General features: G+C 35.8%; 1 protein-coding gene across 2 annotated transcripts in view; it reads right to left on the bottom strand.

Moving 5' to 3' along the window:
• Window positions 1-18786, bottom strand: part of FMN1 (formin 1) — a 342614-nt gene that overhangs the window by 140468 nt on the left and 183360 nt on the right. For both annotated transcript variants that reach the window (XM_045527700.1, XM_045527703.1), the window contains one exon: window positions 2613-2700. In XM_045527700.1, coding sequence (XP_045383656.1) covers window positions 2613-2700 — 88 coding nt within the window. The remainder of the gene's footprint in view (window positions 1-2612; window positions 2701-18786) is intronic.

The following is an 18786-nucleotide window of genomic DNA, read 5'->3' as shown; positions in this document are numbered from 1 at the left end:
GCTGAACAACAGCCTCCAAATTGTTGTCATTTCACCAGGACTGATCTGCTGTGAGACCCTGCCTGGCTGCCAGCTGGTCTCCCCCAATCACATTTCACCGTAGCCTGTCTCATATTAAAATAAACCCTGTAGGCCAACATCAGCACAGGAAGTGCTTTCACCAGGATGACAACACAAGGCCAAGTGCATTCCATTCACGACCAGACAAGGATTCAGAGTGAAATGTAACTGACACAGCCTGGGCTCTTCATGACCTTCAGATGCCAGTGTCAGTCAACGATTCTAAAGGAAAACTAACCTCTGGTTGTAGCGCCATATTCATCTGGAATGCATTACTACATGAAGAAATGGAAGGGACATGATATTTTAGAATTTAGGAGCCAACTCTGCGGTGGATCACAGAGGTGCCTGAGGAAGGAAAAGAACTGAAATAGTGCCCACGAGGCCCAGAAGTCTGTGATACTATAATTGACATTGGCAATGCTGAAATGAAAGTTCACTTCTGCTTCTTGTAAGCATGTTCTTGACTAGACTAGAATACTGGAAGAAGTTTCAATGAACTAATCTCTTATTCAACTCACAATAAACATTCAATTCAATAAGGCTGGAATGCCATGGGAAGACAGCTTGTGGTCCTGAGTTGGTAACTAGACTACCACGTGGCTGGAATGACTTTTATCCACGTGGCAACCTGACATACTGCAGCAGGACACACTTAAAACAAACAGAATAAAGTCAAAGGTGACAGGGACATTGTGCAAACTCACATCCATGGTGTTACACATCATGGTGAAGAAACCAAGAACACTTGGGTTTCACCAGGCTCATGGAGAGTATTGTTGTTTCAGACAAGACTCTTCTACTGCTCCCAAAGAATCCCTATCTAATTCCAATGACTGCCTTTAAAAAGTTAGTCCCTTACCAAAAGACTATAAACTCCCCTGCAGAGATTTGTTTGTTTTTTCATTTTTTGTTTGCTGTAGCATCATAATCTTCTAATCTGACTTTATCAGAAACTCAATTTTTCCAGAAAATCTAACTTTAGATTCTTCTAAAGTCACTGAAGAATCTCATTCTAATTTCAATGACAGGCCTTTTTAGCCATCCTCCGCCCCAAGCTCACATCAACTACTGCAACATTGTCTGAGGTTTAATATTCACACGATGTATTCAGTTCTATTGAACTTAAATATTAGCTTATTTGAATGCTCTATGGCTATCGTTTAATTTAGGATATTTTTAGTATTTTATGGAATTTTAAAGATTTGCAATATAGCAAAATTTTAACCCCCTGTCAAAGTTCCTTTGAAAGGAAAAGTAGTACGTGAAAGTATCTTAAATGACTTGTAGGTCAGAACATAGAGAGCCTTCTGCTGAGTAGCAGAGTAAAATAACTTTGAGCAACATGCACTGAAACATAAAATGCAGTATAATTTCAGGGTGTTTTCACTCCTAAACCCCTGCTAAATTCTATTGAAACCATCTAAGAGATTGTATCACCACACAGAAAATATTATAAGTGACATGTCAAAATAGAGATTTATATTTAATTGATTACTGAGAAAGGGGAGTATTGTTTTCATGGAAGACAGAGATTTCGAAAAGGTATGATAGCTTTTGGTCCACTTTTCTCAAGCCTAAGAAAAATACATGCATATGATTTCTTCTTTTTAAATGCCTTTTATTTAAAATTGAACCAAAGATAATCAAGTAGATATAATGTCATTTGAAAAAATAAAGAAAAGAAACTATGACATAACCAAATGGTTGATGAAGGGAAATGTTTCTCCATAGAAGTATCGCAGCTAATGAAGAAGAAATGGTGGAATTAGTACATCATTATTTTGCAAACTTCTAAAAAGAGAATGAATCTAGCAATGGTCATTAATGCTCACTAACAACATGGACAGCCAGATATGATATACGTCTTGATAGAATATACAATAGCACCTATGAGGTATTCTGCCCCCACTCAGAGTAAGTCTCTAACAGTTTACAAGAAACAAGGGACAGAGGAACATGATAAATAAAAATATGGCAACTCAAACAGCAAAATCTAAAATGTGGGCAACTCCACAGGATAAGTGGCCTGACTTGTTCAAGAAATAAATTCCAAAGGGGGGAAAATAGAGGATAGAAACCTCTAGATTAAAAGAAACTTGAGAGACATATCAAAAGGGATGCATGAAATTTGCTTGGATCCTCATTCAAACTAACTGTAAATGAACAAATAAATTAATGAATATATGGACAATCACAGAAATCAGAACTACATATGTGACGATATTGAGAAATTATTAACACTTTTAAAGGCACATTAGTGGCACTAGAGTGTTGTTTGAAAGACTATTCTTATCTTTTAGCAATAGTAATAATGATTTTAACAGATGGCTTATAAAATGTTTGAGGTTTGCTTCACAATCATCTAGTTGGTAGGAGGAGGGTGCTTTAGATGAACCAAGAGTGAGCTGATGGTTGCATAGCTGGGTGTTGGGTACATGGGATTCATCATGACATTCTAATTTTGTACATGTTTGAAATTTTTCACAATAATATGTTTTTAAGAATTCAAAGGTTTTTAAAAAAGTGATAAAGTGATAGAAAAGACTCACCCTGTTGGATATCCTTCATTTCTAAATGTAAACTAGATATCAAGATTCCCACAGTTTGAGATCGTTTTCCATCCAATAACTTGATGATCTGGAATTTAAATAAATAAATATAAGCTCAAACAAACACATGATCTTTCAGATAGCATACAAAAAGCATTAAGATTTTTTAGATACACTGATGAACTAAGTTGATTCTACATGCACTCTAAATAACACTTAATAAAAAGTAACTTATCCATAATTATAGACATTTTACAAAATAAATGCCACACAAATTCCACCAGCCTAATACAAACACTAAAATCTTCATGATATTTTACTTGTTTTATTCGAAGACATCTTAACTAAGTTGTAATGGAAATATGATACACAATGTCACATCCAACTTTTTCATTTAGCATTGGAATAGTTTCATATTGCTACTGATGAAGTCACTTCATAGTCTCCAGACTTTTTAGTAATGTCATCTGCTGAGTGATTTAGAGGGGAAAACATTCTGATTTTGAGTCAACCATTTACCACGTGTATGGCCTTGGTAAAGTGACAACTTCTAGGAATTGAACTTCTTCATCATGAAGTAGGGCTGACTGTATTTAGTTTCTACATTTATTTTAGAAACTAAATGACAATATATGCCAAGCATCTAATATAGTTCTTGGCATATATTGTTTAAATAAAATTTCCCTGTTTCAGAGGTTGCTTCCTGTGTTATTAATATCAATAATATAATGCTTTGTACACAAAGCTTAATTTTAAGTTAAAGTTTTTTATAATAATATATACATATATCAAAACTTTTACATAAGTTTTTTTAATAATATATACATATATCAAAACTTTTACAATCTTTTTAGAAAATTCAAATGCTTCACTGTCAATTATTTCAACCTTTATGAATATTCCATGGAGAGGTCCACATAGTTTTGTGTTTCTCTAAGCCTAGGAAACCAAATCAGCTCCTAATAACATATCACACAGTGGCCACTAGGGGAAAAAATTCTCTTTTCTGTCATGTGGCAAGGCTACAAAATTCAATAGGAAGTACACATAAAACATACCCAAACTGTATAAATGTTTTTAATGGACTTTGCTGGGTAAAATACAAACTAAGCTAAATAGCTATGCTTCCTTTCCCAGCTAGGCACTTAAAGACTTGTCAAAATACAGTGAAGACGAGACTAAACAGTAACAAACGTATACATTTATATCAGTACTATACTAGCTGAATTGCTTGCTGGTTGAATGATAAGGGATAACAAATGTTTGTTCCAATTAAGATTGTCTAATAGTCTAATTGTCCACCTGTGTATCGACTGATCCTGAATCAATTATTGCCAGCCCTTTTTTTCTTCCCCTGTTCAGAGTGGCTACTTTCATATAACTATTAGACTTCAAATACAGTAAATATTAAGCTTTAATCAAGGTGTAAGGAAAATCCGATTTTGCAGTCTAATGTGTTTAATCATTTCAATATTTGCCTTAGAGAAAGATTCTTGGGGGATACAGAATATCAGGAGTTTTACAGAGAAATACAGAAGGTACCTGGTGTTTTTATTTATTTTTTTATATGAAAGCAAAAGAGATTAAGCACAATCAAATATCTTCTTTAAAAATGCTATTTCTGTATTTTTTTAGATAGAGAACCCAAACTTGAAGTCATTTTTAAAAGTTCCACAAAAAATTAAGAAAATCTAAATTAGTTTCATGTAAATATTCAGTCATGTATTCATTCATTCAAAAAAATTTGCTGTGCATCTGTTGTGTGCCTGGCATTGATCTGGACTCTGGGGATGCAGAGGTGACTCTGACAAATCAAGCCCTAAGAAGTTTGTAGCTTAGTGATTTAAAAAAAATCACTGTGGTAAAAATGTCATAAAGAGTCAAATAGGCAAATAAAATCATCACCTAAACTAACTGGAGAGCAAATTTAAAAGAAGAAAGGCTTTGAGAATTGGCCAGATTTATTTTTAGGTGTCCAGAATAGTCACTGATACGACCACAGCCAGGGCAAACACACCCATGTCAGATAGACAAGCACAAGTATCAAGTTCATGACTAGATCATAACTGGGTTGCAAAAGTTTCTTCAAATGAACATGCTGAAAACTACCAGTAACATATTCTGCCTACAAGGAAGACAACGTCCAAATGCAAGTTTTATGTTAGCTAATTAAAACAGAGAGAGAGAGAGAGGGAGGGAGGGAGAAAGAGAGAGAGAGAGAGAGAGAGACCACAAGAGAGTAAATGAGTGACAGAGATACTAATTCTGTCTGTCCCTGGGTAAAGTCAAGCAAATCCATCTCCATCTCATTATTCAACCAGGCTGAACTGTGAGCCGTTCTTGGAATTTCATATGGTGACTTGGGGTGGCCGATGTCTGGTGAATGTTACCTTTAGCTGGACTAATGCCTGCAGAGTTTTTTCTGAAATGTAGTACTGCCTCCTATAAAGGGCAGCAGTACAGAAGTCCCTATCTGTACCAAATTCCCTGTCTACTTTTGACTAGACCTTCAGAAATAGCCTTCTAAGTTTCTATGTGCCACTTTTTAATTGCGAAATAATACCAAATTTCTCAAGACCAACTAAATGGTAGGAACCAAATTATGTGTCCTAAATCCTTTTAGTTGCTTCCATTTTTTTCTCTCATGGATTTGAAGGCTTAATACTAAGTTTTTATTATTATTGTGAAAAGCCTGTAATATGAAATGTACCCTATTAACATATTTTTAAATGTAGAGTATGGTATTGTTAACTGTAAGCACGATGTTGTACAAAAGGTCTCTAGAACTTTTCATCTTAACTAAAACTCTATACCCATGGAATAGCAACTTCTCAATTTCCCCTCCCCGCAGCCCCTGGCAACCACCATTCTACTATTTGTTCCTTTGAGTTTGACTACCATGAACACCTCATATAAGTGAAGTCATGGAGTATTTGTCCTTCTGTGACTGGATTATTTTGATGTAGCACAATGTCCTCAAGATCAATGATGTTGTAGCAAAAGACAGGATTTCCTTCTTTTTTATGGCTGAATAATATTCCATCGTATATATATACCACATTTTCTTTATTCATTCACCCATCAATGAGCATTTAGGTTGCCTCCTCCTCTTGGCTACTGTGAATATTGCTGTAATGAACATGGAAGTGCAGACATTGCTTCAAGATCTTTATTTCAATTCTTCTGCATATATTCCCAGAAGAGGGATTGATGGATGATATGGTAATTCTATTTTTTTACTTTTTATGGAACCTCATACAGTTTTCCATGGTGGCTACACCATTTTACATTTCCAACAGTATACAAGGGTCCCTATTTCTCCACATCCTCACCAAAACTTGATATTTTCTGTTTTTTTGATAATGGCCTTTCTAACAGGTGTGAGGGGATATCTCATTATGGTTTTGATTTGCATTTCCATAGTGACTAGGAATGTTGCACATTTTTTCCTATACCTGTTGGTCATTTGTATGTCTTCCATGGAGAAATATCTTTCTTTAGCCCATTTTAAGTTTTTTAAAACAAATTTAGTTGTAAAAGTTCCTTATATATTAATATTTTGGATATTAACCATTTATCAGATATATAGTTTACAGATATTTTCTCAGATTCTATAGTTTGCCTTTTTACTCTATTGATTACTTTCTTTGCTGAACAGATGCTTTTTGGTTTTATGTAGTCCCACTTGTCTTTTACTTCTGTTTCCTGTGCTTTTCATGTCATATCCAGGAAATAAATGCCAAATCCAATTTTAAGAAGCTGTTCTCTATGTTTTCTCCTAGGAGTTTTATATTAATAGTTCCAGGTCTTACATGTAAGTCTTTAATCTATTTTGAGTTGATTTTTGTGTATAACATAAGGGTTCAATTGCATTATTTTGCAGGTTGATATCCAGTTTTCCCAACACCATTTGTTAAAGAGACCACCCTTTCCCCATTGTGCAGTCTTAGCACCTTGTCAAAGATCATTTAATGTATGGGTTTATTTCTGGGCCCTCTATTTTGTTTATAGTTTATAAACAATATAGTTTAAATTTTGTTTATACTAGTTTATAATGTCTGTTTTATGCCAGTATCATACTGTTTTGATTATTGTAGCTTTGCAATATGTTTTGATGTCAGCAAGTGTGAGATCTCTAGATTCTCATGATTGTTTTGGCTATTCAGGGTCTTCTGTGGTTCCATATGAATTTTAGGACTGTTTTTACTATTTCTGCAAAACTGCCCCTGGGATTCTAGGAGGAACTAATTGAATCTCTAGGTGGCTTTAAGGAATAAGGAGATTTTAATAACATTAAGTCTTTCAATCCACAAAAATGAGATGTCTTTACATTTATTGTGTCTTCCCTCAGTTTCTTTTACTAATACTTTATAGTTTTCAGTGTACAAGTCTTTCACCTCCTTGATTAAGTTTATTCCTAAGTATTTTATTCCTTTTGATGCTATTTTAATGGAATTCTTTTCTTAATTTCCTTTTCATATTGTTCTTATATATAAAAACACAACTAATTTTTGTAGATTGATTTTGAATTCTGCAAGTTTGCTGAATTTGTTTATTGGTTCTAATAGTTTATTTTTTGTGGAATCCTTAGGGTTTTCTACATATAAGGTCATGTCATCTGTGAACAGAGACACTCTATTTCTTTTCTAATTCTGATGCTTTTTATTTCTTTTTCTGGTCTCATGGCTCTAGCTAGGAATCTTCCAGAACTGTGTTTAATACAGGTAACGAGAGCAGGCATCCATGCCTTGTTCATGATCTTAGGGGAAAGGGGAAATACTTCCAGCTTTCACCACTGACTACAATGTTAGATTTGAGCTTTTAATACATGGCCTTTACTATTTTGAGGTAATTTTCTTCTATTCCTAGTTTGATGAGTGTTTTTTATAATAAAACTGTTGGATTTTGTCAAATGCTTTTTCTGCATCTATTGAAATGATCATGTGATTTTTATCCTTTGTTCTTTTAATGTGATGTATTACACTGATTGAAATCACATGTTGAACCTTCCTTGCATCCCAGGTATAAATCTCTCTCATTCATGTTGCATGTCCCTTTTAATGTGCTGTTAAATTCAGTTTGCTAGTATTTTGTTGAGAATTTTTACATCTATATTCACCAAGAATATTGGTCTGTAGTTTTCTTATACTGTCTTTGGTATCAGTAATGCTTGTCTCATAAGATGAATTTGGAAGTGCTCCCTACTTCTTCAATTTTTTTTGGAAGAGTTTGAGAAGCACTGCTATTAATTCTCCTGGAAATATTTGGTAGAATTCTCCACTGAAGTCATCTAGTCCTGGGCTTCTCTCCATTGGGAGGTTTTTAATTACTAATTCAATCTCCTTACTAGTTATAGGTATATTCACATTTTCTATTTCCTCATGGTTCAGTCTTAGTGGGTTGTACATTTCTAGGAATTGATTCATTTCTTCTAGGCTATTCAATTTTGTGACATGTAGTTCTTCACAGTAGATTCTTATAATACTTCCTATTTCTGTGGCATCCTCTATTTTGATTTTAATTTTTCTTAATTTAGCTAAAGATTTGTCGATTTTGTTGATCTTTTCAAAAAACTAACTCAGTTTTATTGATTTTTTCTGTTGTTTTTCTATTCTCTATTTTGTTCATTTTTGCTCTAGTCTTTTATTTCATTCCTTCTGCTTCTTTTTCTAGTTCCATGAGGTGTAAACTGGATTGAGATCTTTTTTAATATAGGTGTTCACTGCTATACACTTACTCTTAGTACTGCTTTTGCTACATCTCATAAGTTTTGGTAAGTTGTGTGTTTTTGTTTGTCTCAAGATATTTTCCAATTTTCCTTTTAGTTTCTTCTTTGACCCTTTGGTTGTTCAGAAGTGTATTGTTTAAATTTCCACATATTTGTGAATTTTCCAGTTTTCCTTCTGCTATTATTCTAGTTTCATTCCACTGTGGTCAGAAAAGATATTTGGTATGATTTAAATCTTTCTTAATTTGTTAAGACTTGTTTTGTGACCTAATGTGATCTTTCTTTGAGAATGTTCCATGTGCACTTGAGAAGAATGTGTATTCTATTCTCGTTGGATGGAATGTTCTGTATATGTCTGTTATGTCTATAATGTTGGTCAAGTTCTCTGTAACCTTATTGTTCTTCTGTCTTGTTATATCAATTATTGAAAGTAGGGTATTGAAATCTCCTATAATTATTGTGTTGCTGTCTCTTTCTCCCTTCGGTTCTGTCAAAGTTTGCTTCATATATTTGGTTTGGATGTTGGGTGCATATAGGATGTTATATCTCCCCAGTGAATTGACCCTTTTATCATTATATAATGTCCTTCTTTATATTTTGTTACCATTTTTGACTTAAAGTGTATTTTGGCTGATATAATTTTGGCCACTCTGCTCTCTTTTGCTTTTTTCTTAGATTAGATAAGGGTTTGTCAATTTTGTTGATCTTTCAAAAAATGAACTTTTGGAATATATTTTTCTATCCTTTTTCACTTTCAGCCTACATGTGTCTTTAAATCTAAAGTGAATCTTTTGTAGGCAGCATATAGTTTGATCTTATTTTTCAATCCATTCAGCCATTCTATGTCTTTTGATTGGGAAGTTTTAGCCATTTACATTTAAAGTAATTACTGATAAGGAAGGGTGTATTATTGCCAGTTTGTTACTTTCTGTTTTGTGGCTTTTTTATTCCTCTTTTCCTCTATTGCTGTCTTCCTTTGGTTTTTTTCATTTATTGTAGTGACATGCTTCGATTCCTTTTCTCATTTGCTTTTTTGTATCTTTTATAGGCATTTCCTTTGTGGTTACCATGTGACTTACATAAAACACTTTATAACAATCTATTTTAAGCTGAAAACTTAAATTGCATATAACAATTCTATTCTTACTTTTCCACCCCTCAGCCTTTGTGTAGCTGATGTAACAAATTACATCTTTTTATAGTGGATATCCATTAATATATTTTATAGTTATATTTATTTTTTATACTTGCCTGGTATCAATTCTATACCAGAGCTAAAAGTGATTCACCCATCATTATTACAGTGCCCTGTATTTGTCTATATATTTATCTTTACCAGCAGCAAGCCCTACACTTTCATATCCTTTTGTGTTGCTATCTAGTGTCCTTTTCATTTCAACTTAAATGACTCCCTTTCTCACTTCTTATAAAGCAGGTCTAGTGGTGATGAACTCACTTTGCTTTTGTGTATCTTGGAAAGTCTTTATTTCTCCTTCATTTTGGAAAGACACTTCTGCAAGAAATATAATAGTATTCTTGGTTGGCAGTTTTCTTTCAGTACTTTGAATATAGCATTCCACATTCTTCTGGCCCACAGTTTCTGCAAGAAATCTGCTGATATTCTTGTGAAGGTGTCCTTGCATGTGATAAGTTGCTTTTCTCTTGCTGCTTTCAAAATTCTCTTTTTGTCTTTGACTTTTGACAATTTGATTATAATATGTCTCAGTACAGTCTTCTTGGGTTCTCCTAATGGGCATCCATTGGGCTTCTTGAATTTATGTGTCCAGTTCTTTTCCCTCATTTGGGGCACTTGGAGCCATTATTTCTTCAAATACACTTTCTCCCCTTTCTATCTTCTTCTGTAATTCCTATGTGTTAATTGATCTGCTTAATGGTGTCCCATAGTTCCATAGACTTTCTTCACTCTTTATTTTTTTTTTTTTTTTCCTTTTGCTCCTCTGACTGGAGAGTTGCAAATAACCTGTCTCTGAGTTCTCTGATTCCTTCTTCTGCTTGATCAAGTCTCCTGTCGAACCCCCTGGTGAATTTTTCAATTCAGTTATTATATTCTATAGCATCAAAATTACTGTTTGGTTCTTTTGAATATTTTCCTTGATACTCTCATTTTGTTCATATATCATTTTCCTCAGCTCATGGAGCATCTTTATAACATTTATTCTGCATTCTTTAGTAATCCATATATGTCTGTGTCTTTAGGGTTGGCGTCTGAGATTTACTTTGTTCCACTGGCTGATCCATGCTTCCCTGTTTCTTCATGTGCCTTGTTAACTTTGTGTTAGGATCTGCAGATTTGAAACAACAGTCACTCCTCCAAGTCTTTACAGACTGATTTCACATAGGGAAAGACCTTTGCTAGTAAGCCCAGCTAGAGACTTTGGGGGCTTAATAAGCCTTATTCTGGGGATAAGTATTCCCTGAACTTGTGTATATAAATTCCCAATTTAAGAAAGAGGTTTTGCTGGGTTCTTTTCCAGGAGCTCATAATACCTTGCTCCCTCTGGCACCTGTCTGTGGTACTACAGGTTCTCTGGAGGTGCCATAAGCTGCCCAGCTCATTATTTTTGTTCTCATCTGCCCCCAAACACCTAGAGTATCCAAGTCCCATGAATGCACTGAGTTGGGTAAGAAATAAATCAGTCCTTTGGGAAGCCCCATGAAAAGCTGGAACACTGGACACAGCTCCACTCTTCCTTCCCCCATGACCCCTGAGGGAGAAGACACTGAGCTGTACTGGCCGCTGTCTGCTATGCTGTGGGTCCTCTGCAGCAGCAGCAAGGCACCCAGCTCTTTGTTCTGAGCAGTCTCCAGGCTTCTGGAATATTCTGGGTCCCATCAGCACTCCAAGTCAGGCAAGCAAGAAAACAATCCCTTGGGTATCCCTTTGAAAAGCCAGAAGAGTAGATGCATCCTCCAATTTCTTCTCTCCCCAGGGAGAAGCCAGGAGTTGGGAGTTTACTTTCACTTTCTCTGCTCTGAGCCAGAGTGACGGGCAATGGCAAAGGAGTGCATGTTAACTCAAACCTTACCTTTGTTCTCAGCAGCCCCCAACCTGGCATACTTCCCTGTCAGCCCTTAGATTAAGACACAATAGAACCAGTCCATCATAGTACCTCCAAGAAAGTCTGAACTTTAGCCATAAGATCCAGTCTTCTCTATCCCTCCCTAGGGAGAAGCTGGAAGCTAGTATTTTTCTCTAGATTACTATATTGTGCCAAGAGAGGGGCTCTGGTGAGTGAGAGCCACAAATTTTCTTATCAGCTTCAATGTGAATGGTTTCACACTCACCTGGGGTTCAGGAGACTCTTAACTAGATTCTGGATTTCTCATTTATGGAACTGGTCCATGTGTTATTGAATTGATTCCTCCATAGGAAAAGAGGGTCTGGCAGTTCCTATTCTGCCACCATGATTATGTCACCCCCTTCACCTTAGTTTCTGAGAGGCAGTTGCTAACTCATTCATGGAGAGAGAGAAGCCAAAAGTGGCTGAGTCCTACTAAACCTGTTCCCAGCCACCGGGTGGTCCACATGGCCATGGGGTCATGACAGTAAGGGCAAACTGATGTGAGACTGAGTCAGGCTTCCCTGGAAGGGAGCTGACTTCTCCCTCAAAGTTGGAGGACAATACCAAACAAATCATAAGGAAAAGAATTACAAATGAAGAGTGAATGAAAAAAAGAAAGTAGAATAAATATAAATTTTAAAACACCTTTCTTAAGTCCAAATGTGAAAAATAACTAAAAGGAAACAAATGGAGGAAAATAACACGTTAGACTTATAAATAGACCAAGTGAAGGTTCTGCCCAGCCCAAGACTTTGGTTCTGTTCAGATCTCTCTGAAACAGGTCAGAGGTTGGGCCAAGCAGGCTGTAAGGAAAAAGTATTGGAGAGAGGGAGAAGGAAGAAAAAGGAAACTTGAAAACTAAACGGGAGAATAAGGAAGAGATGCTCTGTGGACTCTCTGGCCATAGTTTGTGAGCTTCTGCCAAGTCTTAGCCAATCTGGTCATGTGAACACAGACTAGAATAAGGTTCCTGCACTGAACATACATTGGTCAAATGACTCCCATTTGCCAGATATTGAGCTCAGGATTGGAGAGAAATAAAGTTCTGCCTCTAGAGAGTTGTTAAGTTCACAGAAATACCTGTCCTGCTACTTTTTTCCTCTTTTCCTTTTTAAGCTTATTATTTTAAATTACAAAAGCAGTAAATGCTTAATTTTCAAAATGAAAACTATATAAAATGTAAAAATATAAAAATACTCTCTCATCCTCAATTCCACTCTCTAGTTAACATCCCTAGTAATGGGGGCTTGTTTTCTTTCAGACCTAAATATGTATATACACCCACATGTGTGTAGTGTTTTATCTTCATAAAAATGGCAAACATTTTGCAAACAAAAATATATTTTGTTCTGCATTTTTTTCATTTTGCAACTTTTTTAAATTTAGAAATACATTATTGATATCTTCCATGTCAGTATAGGCAGAGCCATTTCTAAATATGTCTAATAATGTAAGTATTCCCCTGCTGAAGGACAGTTAGGAATTTGGCAATTAAGAATGCTGCAATGAACAACCATGCAGATATATCCTTAATCACATGAGTTTGTGGTATAGGTTTATAGAGGTCATTGAAACCATATACCCATTTTAAAATTTGATAAACATTGCCAAATTGTTTGTAATAAGGGGTATCAATTTACACTCTTGCCAAGAATTTGGAAGCAACTGTTTTCCTGTTCCCATACCCACTCTAGGTATTACCAATTTTAAAAATGTTGGCAGACAGATAGGTAATATGTTTTTTCATTATTTTATTTTACATTTTTAATGATTTAATAGCAAGATTAAAGATTGTTTATTGGTCATATCTTCTTGTGAATTGTCTTTATATCCTTTTTGCTATATTTTTCACTTACTAGATCTATTTGGCTGATACAATGCAAAGGAATTTAAATAAGGACATAGCTGAATAGGAGAAAGAAAGATTTACAACGAGAATGCTGCGGATAAAAGGCACTTTCTAAGGGAAGAAGAGAGAAGAAAACTACTCTTTACTGCACCCCTACTAAGCACTAGGTATTGTGTTCCTCTGCACATTAGCTAATCCAAATCGACAGTTGTGAATTGGGGGCAGTGAGCACCATGATATTGTAAACTTTTATTCCTTTAGTGGCCCCCTGTGGACTTCCAGAGGGATAACAATACTTCCTGCTCAACAGTCTTACAGAGTAAGTGTAGCTATTTCACCCCTGGGGCATTAAAGCAAAGGGGCACAGGAACCAGAACATTTTGTTCTGCTAACCCAATTCTCATTCATCTTCATGATCAAATCTCACAATTTCCTTACCCAGGTATACACCCATTATCTTCACAGTAGAATAGCTAGCAAGAAAACACTGAAGAAGAAAAAAGGCAAGAATGAAGAAAACTAATGAAGAGAACAAACATGGACGAGATAGAGGGAGAACAAAGATTTGGAACATGACAAAACATTTTTTTAAAGATGCTTATTTATCTACCAACAATTATTACTTTGTTTTTACAATAATTTCTTAGAATTGTTAATTTTCAAATAACCAGAACTCAATTTATGTAGAACCTTCTATTAAATGAAAATTTCCCTAGCTTTTCTTTTATTGTATTATATGCATTATTAGTAAGCTAACTTATAGACAAAGTGAATTATGAAAATTTGTCTCTGAAGAGGAAGATCACATGACAAGAAGATAAACTAATATTGAGTGTTTATCCTCCCAAATCCACCAACTTCTTTAATATATACGGGGTTTGAAAGAAATCAAACTCAGTCAATTATATCTCCCATATTTGCATATTTATTTACTGAACATTGTGGACTGGTGATCATAGTAATTATCTGGAAAATTTTTTAGAATCCTAAATTGCCTAAGATTGTTGGATAATTTAATATTCTGTTCTTTTTATAGTAGGGATTTTAATTTTAATATATTTAAAAAATAATCACAGAATTTCAAATACAAAAGTTATATCAAACTGATTATTAACTAAAAAATTAATAACACCAACCCATTCTTTAAGCATTCTGTTGTTATTAGCATTATGTGCTATTTTAACAATTTTTTAAAGGTGTCGGTACTAAGCCAACAGTTCCCAACAATCTAAGTAGAAATATAAAAACCAAAAACTATAGCCATAAATACAATTGTCTTTCCTACTGACTTTCAATTTTTGTGTGCTTAGCTTTCTCGAATGGCCCCTTGGCCAGCTGTGGAATGTGACTGGCATCACGATCTAGTGGACTGGTTCAGAGAAAACTAAGGAGACCAGCCCTCTATTTCTACGCCTGCCCTTACTCATCATTGCGCTGATGATGAAAGGCAGTCAGTCCCATGCAACAGCCCTCATGACATGCAAACTCCCATGTCTACTGCAAAGGACATAAAAATTACATATACATGTCTATATTCCTGTTCAATGGGAGTTCAAAGACTAGTTTAAAGGAAAAACATATAAATAACTTTGGTACAAGGGAGCTATTTATAGGGATCAGTAACTTAAAGAGTTTCTAATTATTCTCAGGTATATGACCCTTGGAAATGCCAAGACTCTTATTTAAAGAGGGAGTTTTGAATGAGATGGCTTTTTCTGGCACAGTCTTTCTCCGGGTAACCCAAAAACATTCCCCAAAGAGTGTTACATTCAAGTGCCTTTTTCCTGAAACCAAAGTCTAGGTCTCATCTTCAGAAAAACCTCTCCATGGAGGAGAATTGAAAGATGATAAGCGCTGCAGACCATGAACCCCAAAGGATACTGTGACCTGTGTTCTAGCTGTCCACACAGAAAGGGACATTTTCATTCTGCACGGCCACTGGGGTGAAGGTGCCGCTGGTCATTAGGAGCAGCCTGCAGCGGGGCTTTCACAGCACGGAAGACTATGAGGTCAGTCTACCACATTTGACTGTAGGACATTGGTAGGATTCTCGACTTATTAGTACACATCTTCATCATATGAATATAAAATTAATCATTTTCCATGTTTATGTGGAACCAGTAGGCAAAATTTATGCTTTAAGCTCCCAACATGACCTCATTCATGTAGGTTCTCGGAAAAAAGTGCCTACTCCAGGCTGTTGAGGGAAGATATTTCAGAAAACATTTACGGGAGAGTATAAGTTATTCATAAACTTTTGCTTATCCAAAACTCTGGTTAAAATAGATTTTGGACTCATTGAACCTTTAGCACTTCAGAAATCTACAAATTTTGCCTAATTTGGGTGTCTGCATTTGGGTTGGCCCAGAAGCATGGACCTTACTTTAGAAAAATGTTTATACTTTAAGAAATTAAGGTTACATTCACACAATATGTACATTTATAGACATTTTATATTGTCAAACAAATAAAAAATAGTTCTACTTCAGCTAATGATATACACAAACTCAACTTTTCATACTATTCCTGGTCTATGACCCTTGCAATACCCACTTTTCATTCTTCGTCCTCCTGTGCATAGTTACTTGATTTGTATTATAGAAATCTTCAACGTCATTTCCTAGTATCAAGTAACTTTTGGCACTAAGATGTTTTACTTTGTGTCTGACTCGAATTCCTCATGTTCCCATTTTGCACAATCTTTTTCTGCTCTCAGGGAAGGCAGACAACAGCTGGTCTCCATCCCCTACACTAAGCTGCTTCATAAATCTCAAAACCATCATTTTTTAACAAGAGATGCTTTATATCAAATCCTTAAAAATCAGTTTTGAGGAATGTTAGTAAGCCCTCAGTTTATCAAGGTCCTATCTGGAGTCAGCTGAACTTGGCAGCACACGGCCTTCTCCTAGGTATAATTACAGTCTGGAGGAGAATGCAATTTGTGCAACATTCCACTGACCTACAAGCTGACCTTGTACAGGGGCAAATTCACAGGTTGCATTAAACCCTATTAGACATGCCTAGTTTAAGGCAAAGCCTTTCCAGACCCCTGCCACATGCCAGGATTAGGGCATGCCATACGTGCGCGCTATTATATTGCCTAAGGAACTCTCGCAATGCCTTCCGGAGGGGGAAAGGCAGGCCCATACCTCACACTGTCTAAACCTGTACCTTGAGCCAGTATTTACAGATTATTATTATTCCTCACATATGTGGGTTAAAAAAAAAAAAAAAACCCTGCCTCTTTGAATAAGAATTAAGACAAAAACGAGAAGATAGATTTGCTACACTAGAAAAACCACACCCTGACCACTCAGAAAGAAAAGATTTGCCAGACTACAAAAGAATTCTTGCCAGGTGCGATGGGATTTTCACATCTATAGAAAACCCATATACTGTGTATCTTCATCTTTCTGCCTGAGCTTGGCAGACAGGGCCAAAAGTAAAAATAAAAATAAATGGTTCTGAATTGCTGGCAGTATGCTCCGCCGAGTGAGTTTGGCATAGCTACAAAATTAAGAGAAACATAGAAGCCTTCTTCTTCTATGGAGCTTTCCCTGTCCGAAGTAAAGATGATTAATTTCTACATCTACACCTTTGCGAGCCACCAAACACATTCAAACCTATACCAGATCAAGCAGATATTCTATTCTTCAGCTTAGTTCTCACATTTGAACTTTCTCAGTTTTAGTCACAGGATTTCCATCTCCAGCAAAGTCTGTCTGATCATAGAGCCTGGAGAACAGGCACTATGTCTATTTAAATACAGCCACATGTGTTGTCACCAATGAACATCTTCTGATTACTTCGGGCAAATAAGTGCATGTGAAAGTTGCTACCTTTCCTGTCTGAATCAACTCCTCCTGCCCCACCAAACACAAACAAGTAAATGTAGAATCCACATATGTGGGTAGACATTTACTTTCATGACAATGATATACAGGTTGAATATTCCAAATCCAAAACTCCAAAATTCTAAAATATGAAATACTCCAAAATCTGAAACTTTTTATTTCATCATATTACAGGGGTATAAGTATTTAGGTTACATATATTGCCTTTGCCCCACCTGAGTTAGAGCTTCAAGCATGTCCATCCCCCAGACGGTGTGCACCGCACCCATCAGGTGTGAATATACCCATCCCCCCCACCTGCCCGACACCCGATGAATGTTACTGTGCACATAAGTGTTTATCAGTTAATACCAATTTGATGGTGAGTACATGTGGTGCTTGTTTTTCCATTCTTGGAATACTTCACTTAGTAGAATGGGTTCCAGCTCTATCCAGGATAATACAAGAGGTGCTAAATCACCATTGTTTTTTGTGGCTGAGTAGAACTCCATAGTATACATATACCACATTTTATTAATCCACTCATGTATTGATGGGCACCTGGGCTGTTTCCACATCTTTGCAATTGTGAATTGTGCTGCTATAAACATTCTAGTGCACATGTCTTTTTTATAGAATGTCCTTTTGTTCCTTTGGGTAGATGCCCAGTAATGGGATTGCTGGATCAAATGGTAGTTCTACTTTTAGCTCTTTGAAGTATCTCCATATTACTTTCCACAGAGGTTGTACTAGTTTGCAGTCCCACCAGCAGTGTACGAGTGTTCCTATCTCTCCACGTCCATGCCAACATTTATTGTTTTGGTACATTTTTATACAAGCCATTCTCACTGTAGTTAAATGATATCTCATTGTGGTTTTGATTTGCATTTCCCTGATGATTAAAGGTGTTGAGCATAAAATCCAAAACTTTTTGAGCACTGACATCATGCTCAAAGGAAATGCTCATTAGAATTTTTTGGATTTTGGAATTTTGAATTTGAGATGCTCAAATGGAAAATTTGAAATCCGAAATGTTTCCAGTCTCAGGCATTTTAGGTAAGGGGTACTCAACCTGTATATCAAATATCCACATACAGTAAACTTTCAGTTAAATAGAACACATGAGCACATCGTTTGCCCTTTCTCAGCAAGACTGAACAACATAGTTAAGAATATGCAGAAACCAGACAATTTGATTCTCCAAAGTAAAAATCTAAAAAAATATAATTTCTATTTTTGTTTCTTCACACTGGCATTATTTTTTGCTTATGCTTCACATCAACACTCACTGAATTCCAGTACTTGGCAAAGCTACGGACATTAAGAGGCTGGTATAAAGCATATGCCCTACTGATGGCAAGTCGGCTTGTGTTATTAACATTCTTTACAGTTTTAAGTAAAACTGTAAAACCCATTTGGGCTTCCAAATGGATCAAAGTATTTTCATAATGCCTATTGCATTTATCTTTAAAACATTCTTGTGGACTGGATCAGAAGACAGGTAGAACCCCATGTTAGATGTAGAAATTGATGCCCCTATCCAAATGGCTATAAGCTGTGATGACTGAGCTAATAACTTATTCTGGATACCTCCAAATCATAAATATAAATTAGTATGGGGGGATCTAAACTTTGGCTGGATTAGAGAGCAGTATCTTCTTGGGATGAGAGATAGAATATC

Source organism: Lemur catta, chromosome 1 (genome assembly GCF_020740605.2).
Source record: "Lemur catta isolate mLemCat1 chromosome 1, mLemCat1.pri, whole genome shotgun sequence".
Classification (NCBI taxonomy): domain Eukaryota; kingdom Metazoa; phylum Chordata; class Mammalia; order Primates; family Lemuridae; genus Lemur; species Lemur catta.
Note: the sequence above shows the minus strand (reverse complement) of the source record. Positions and strands in the feature narration are given on the sequence as shown.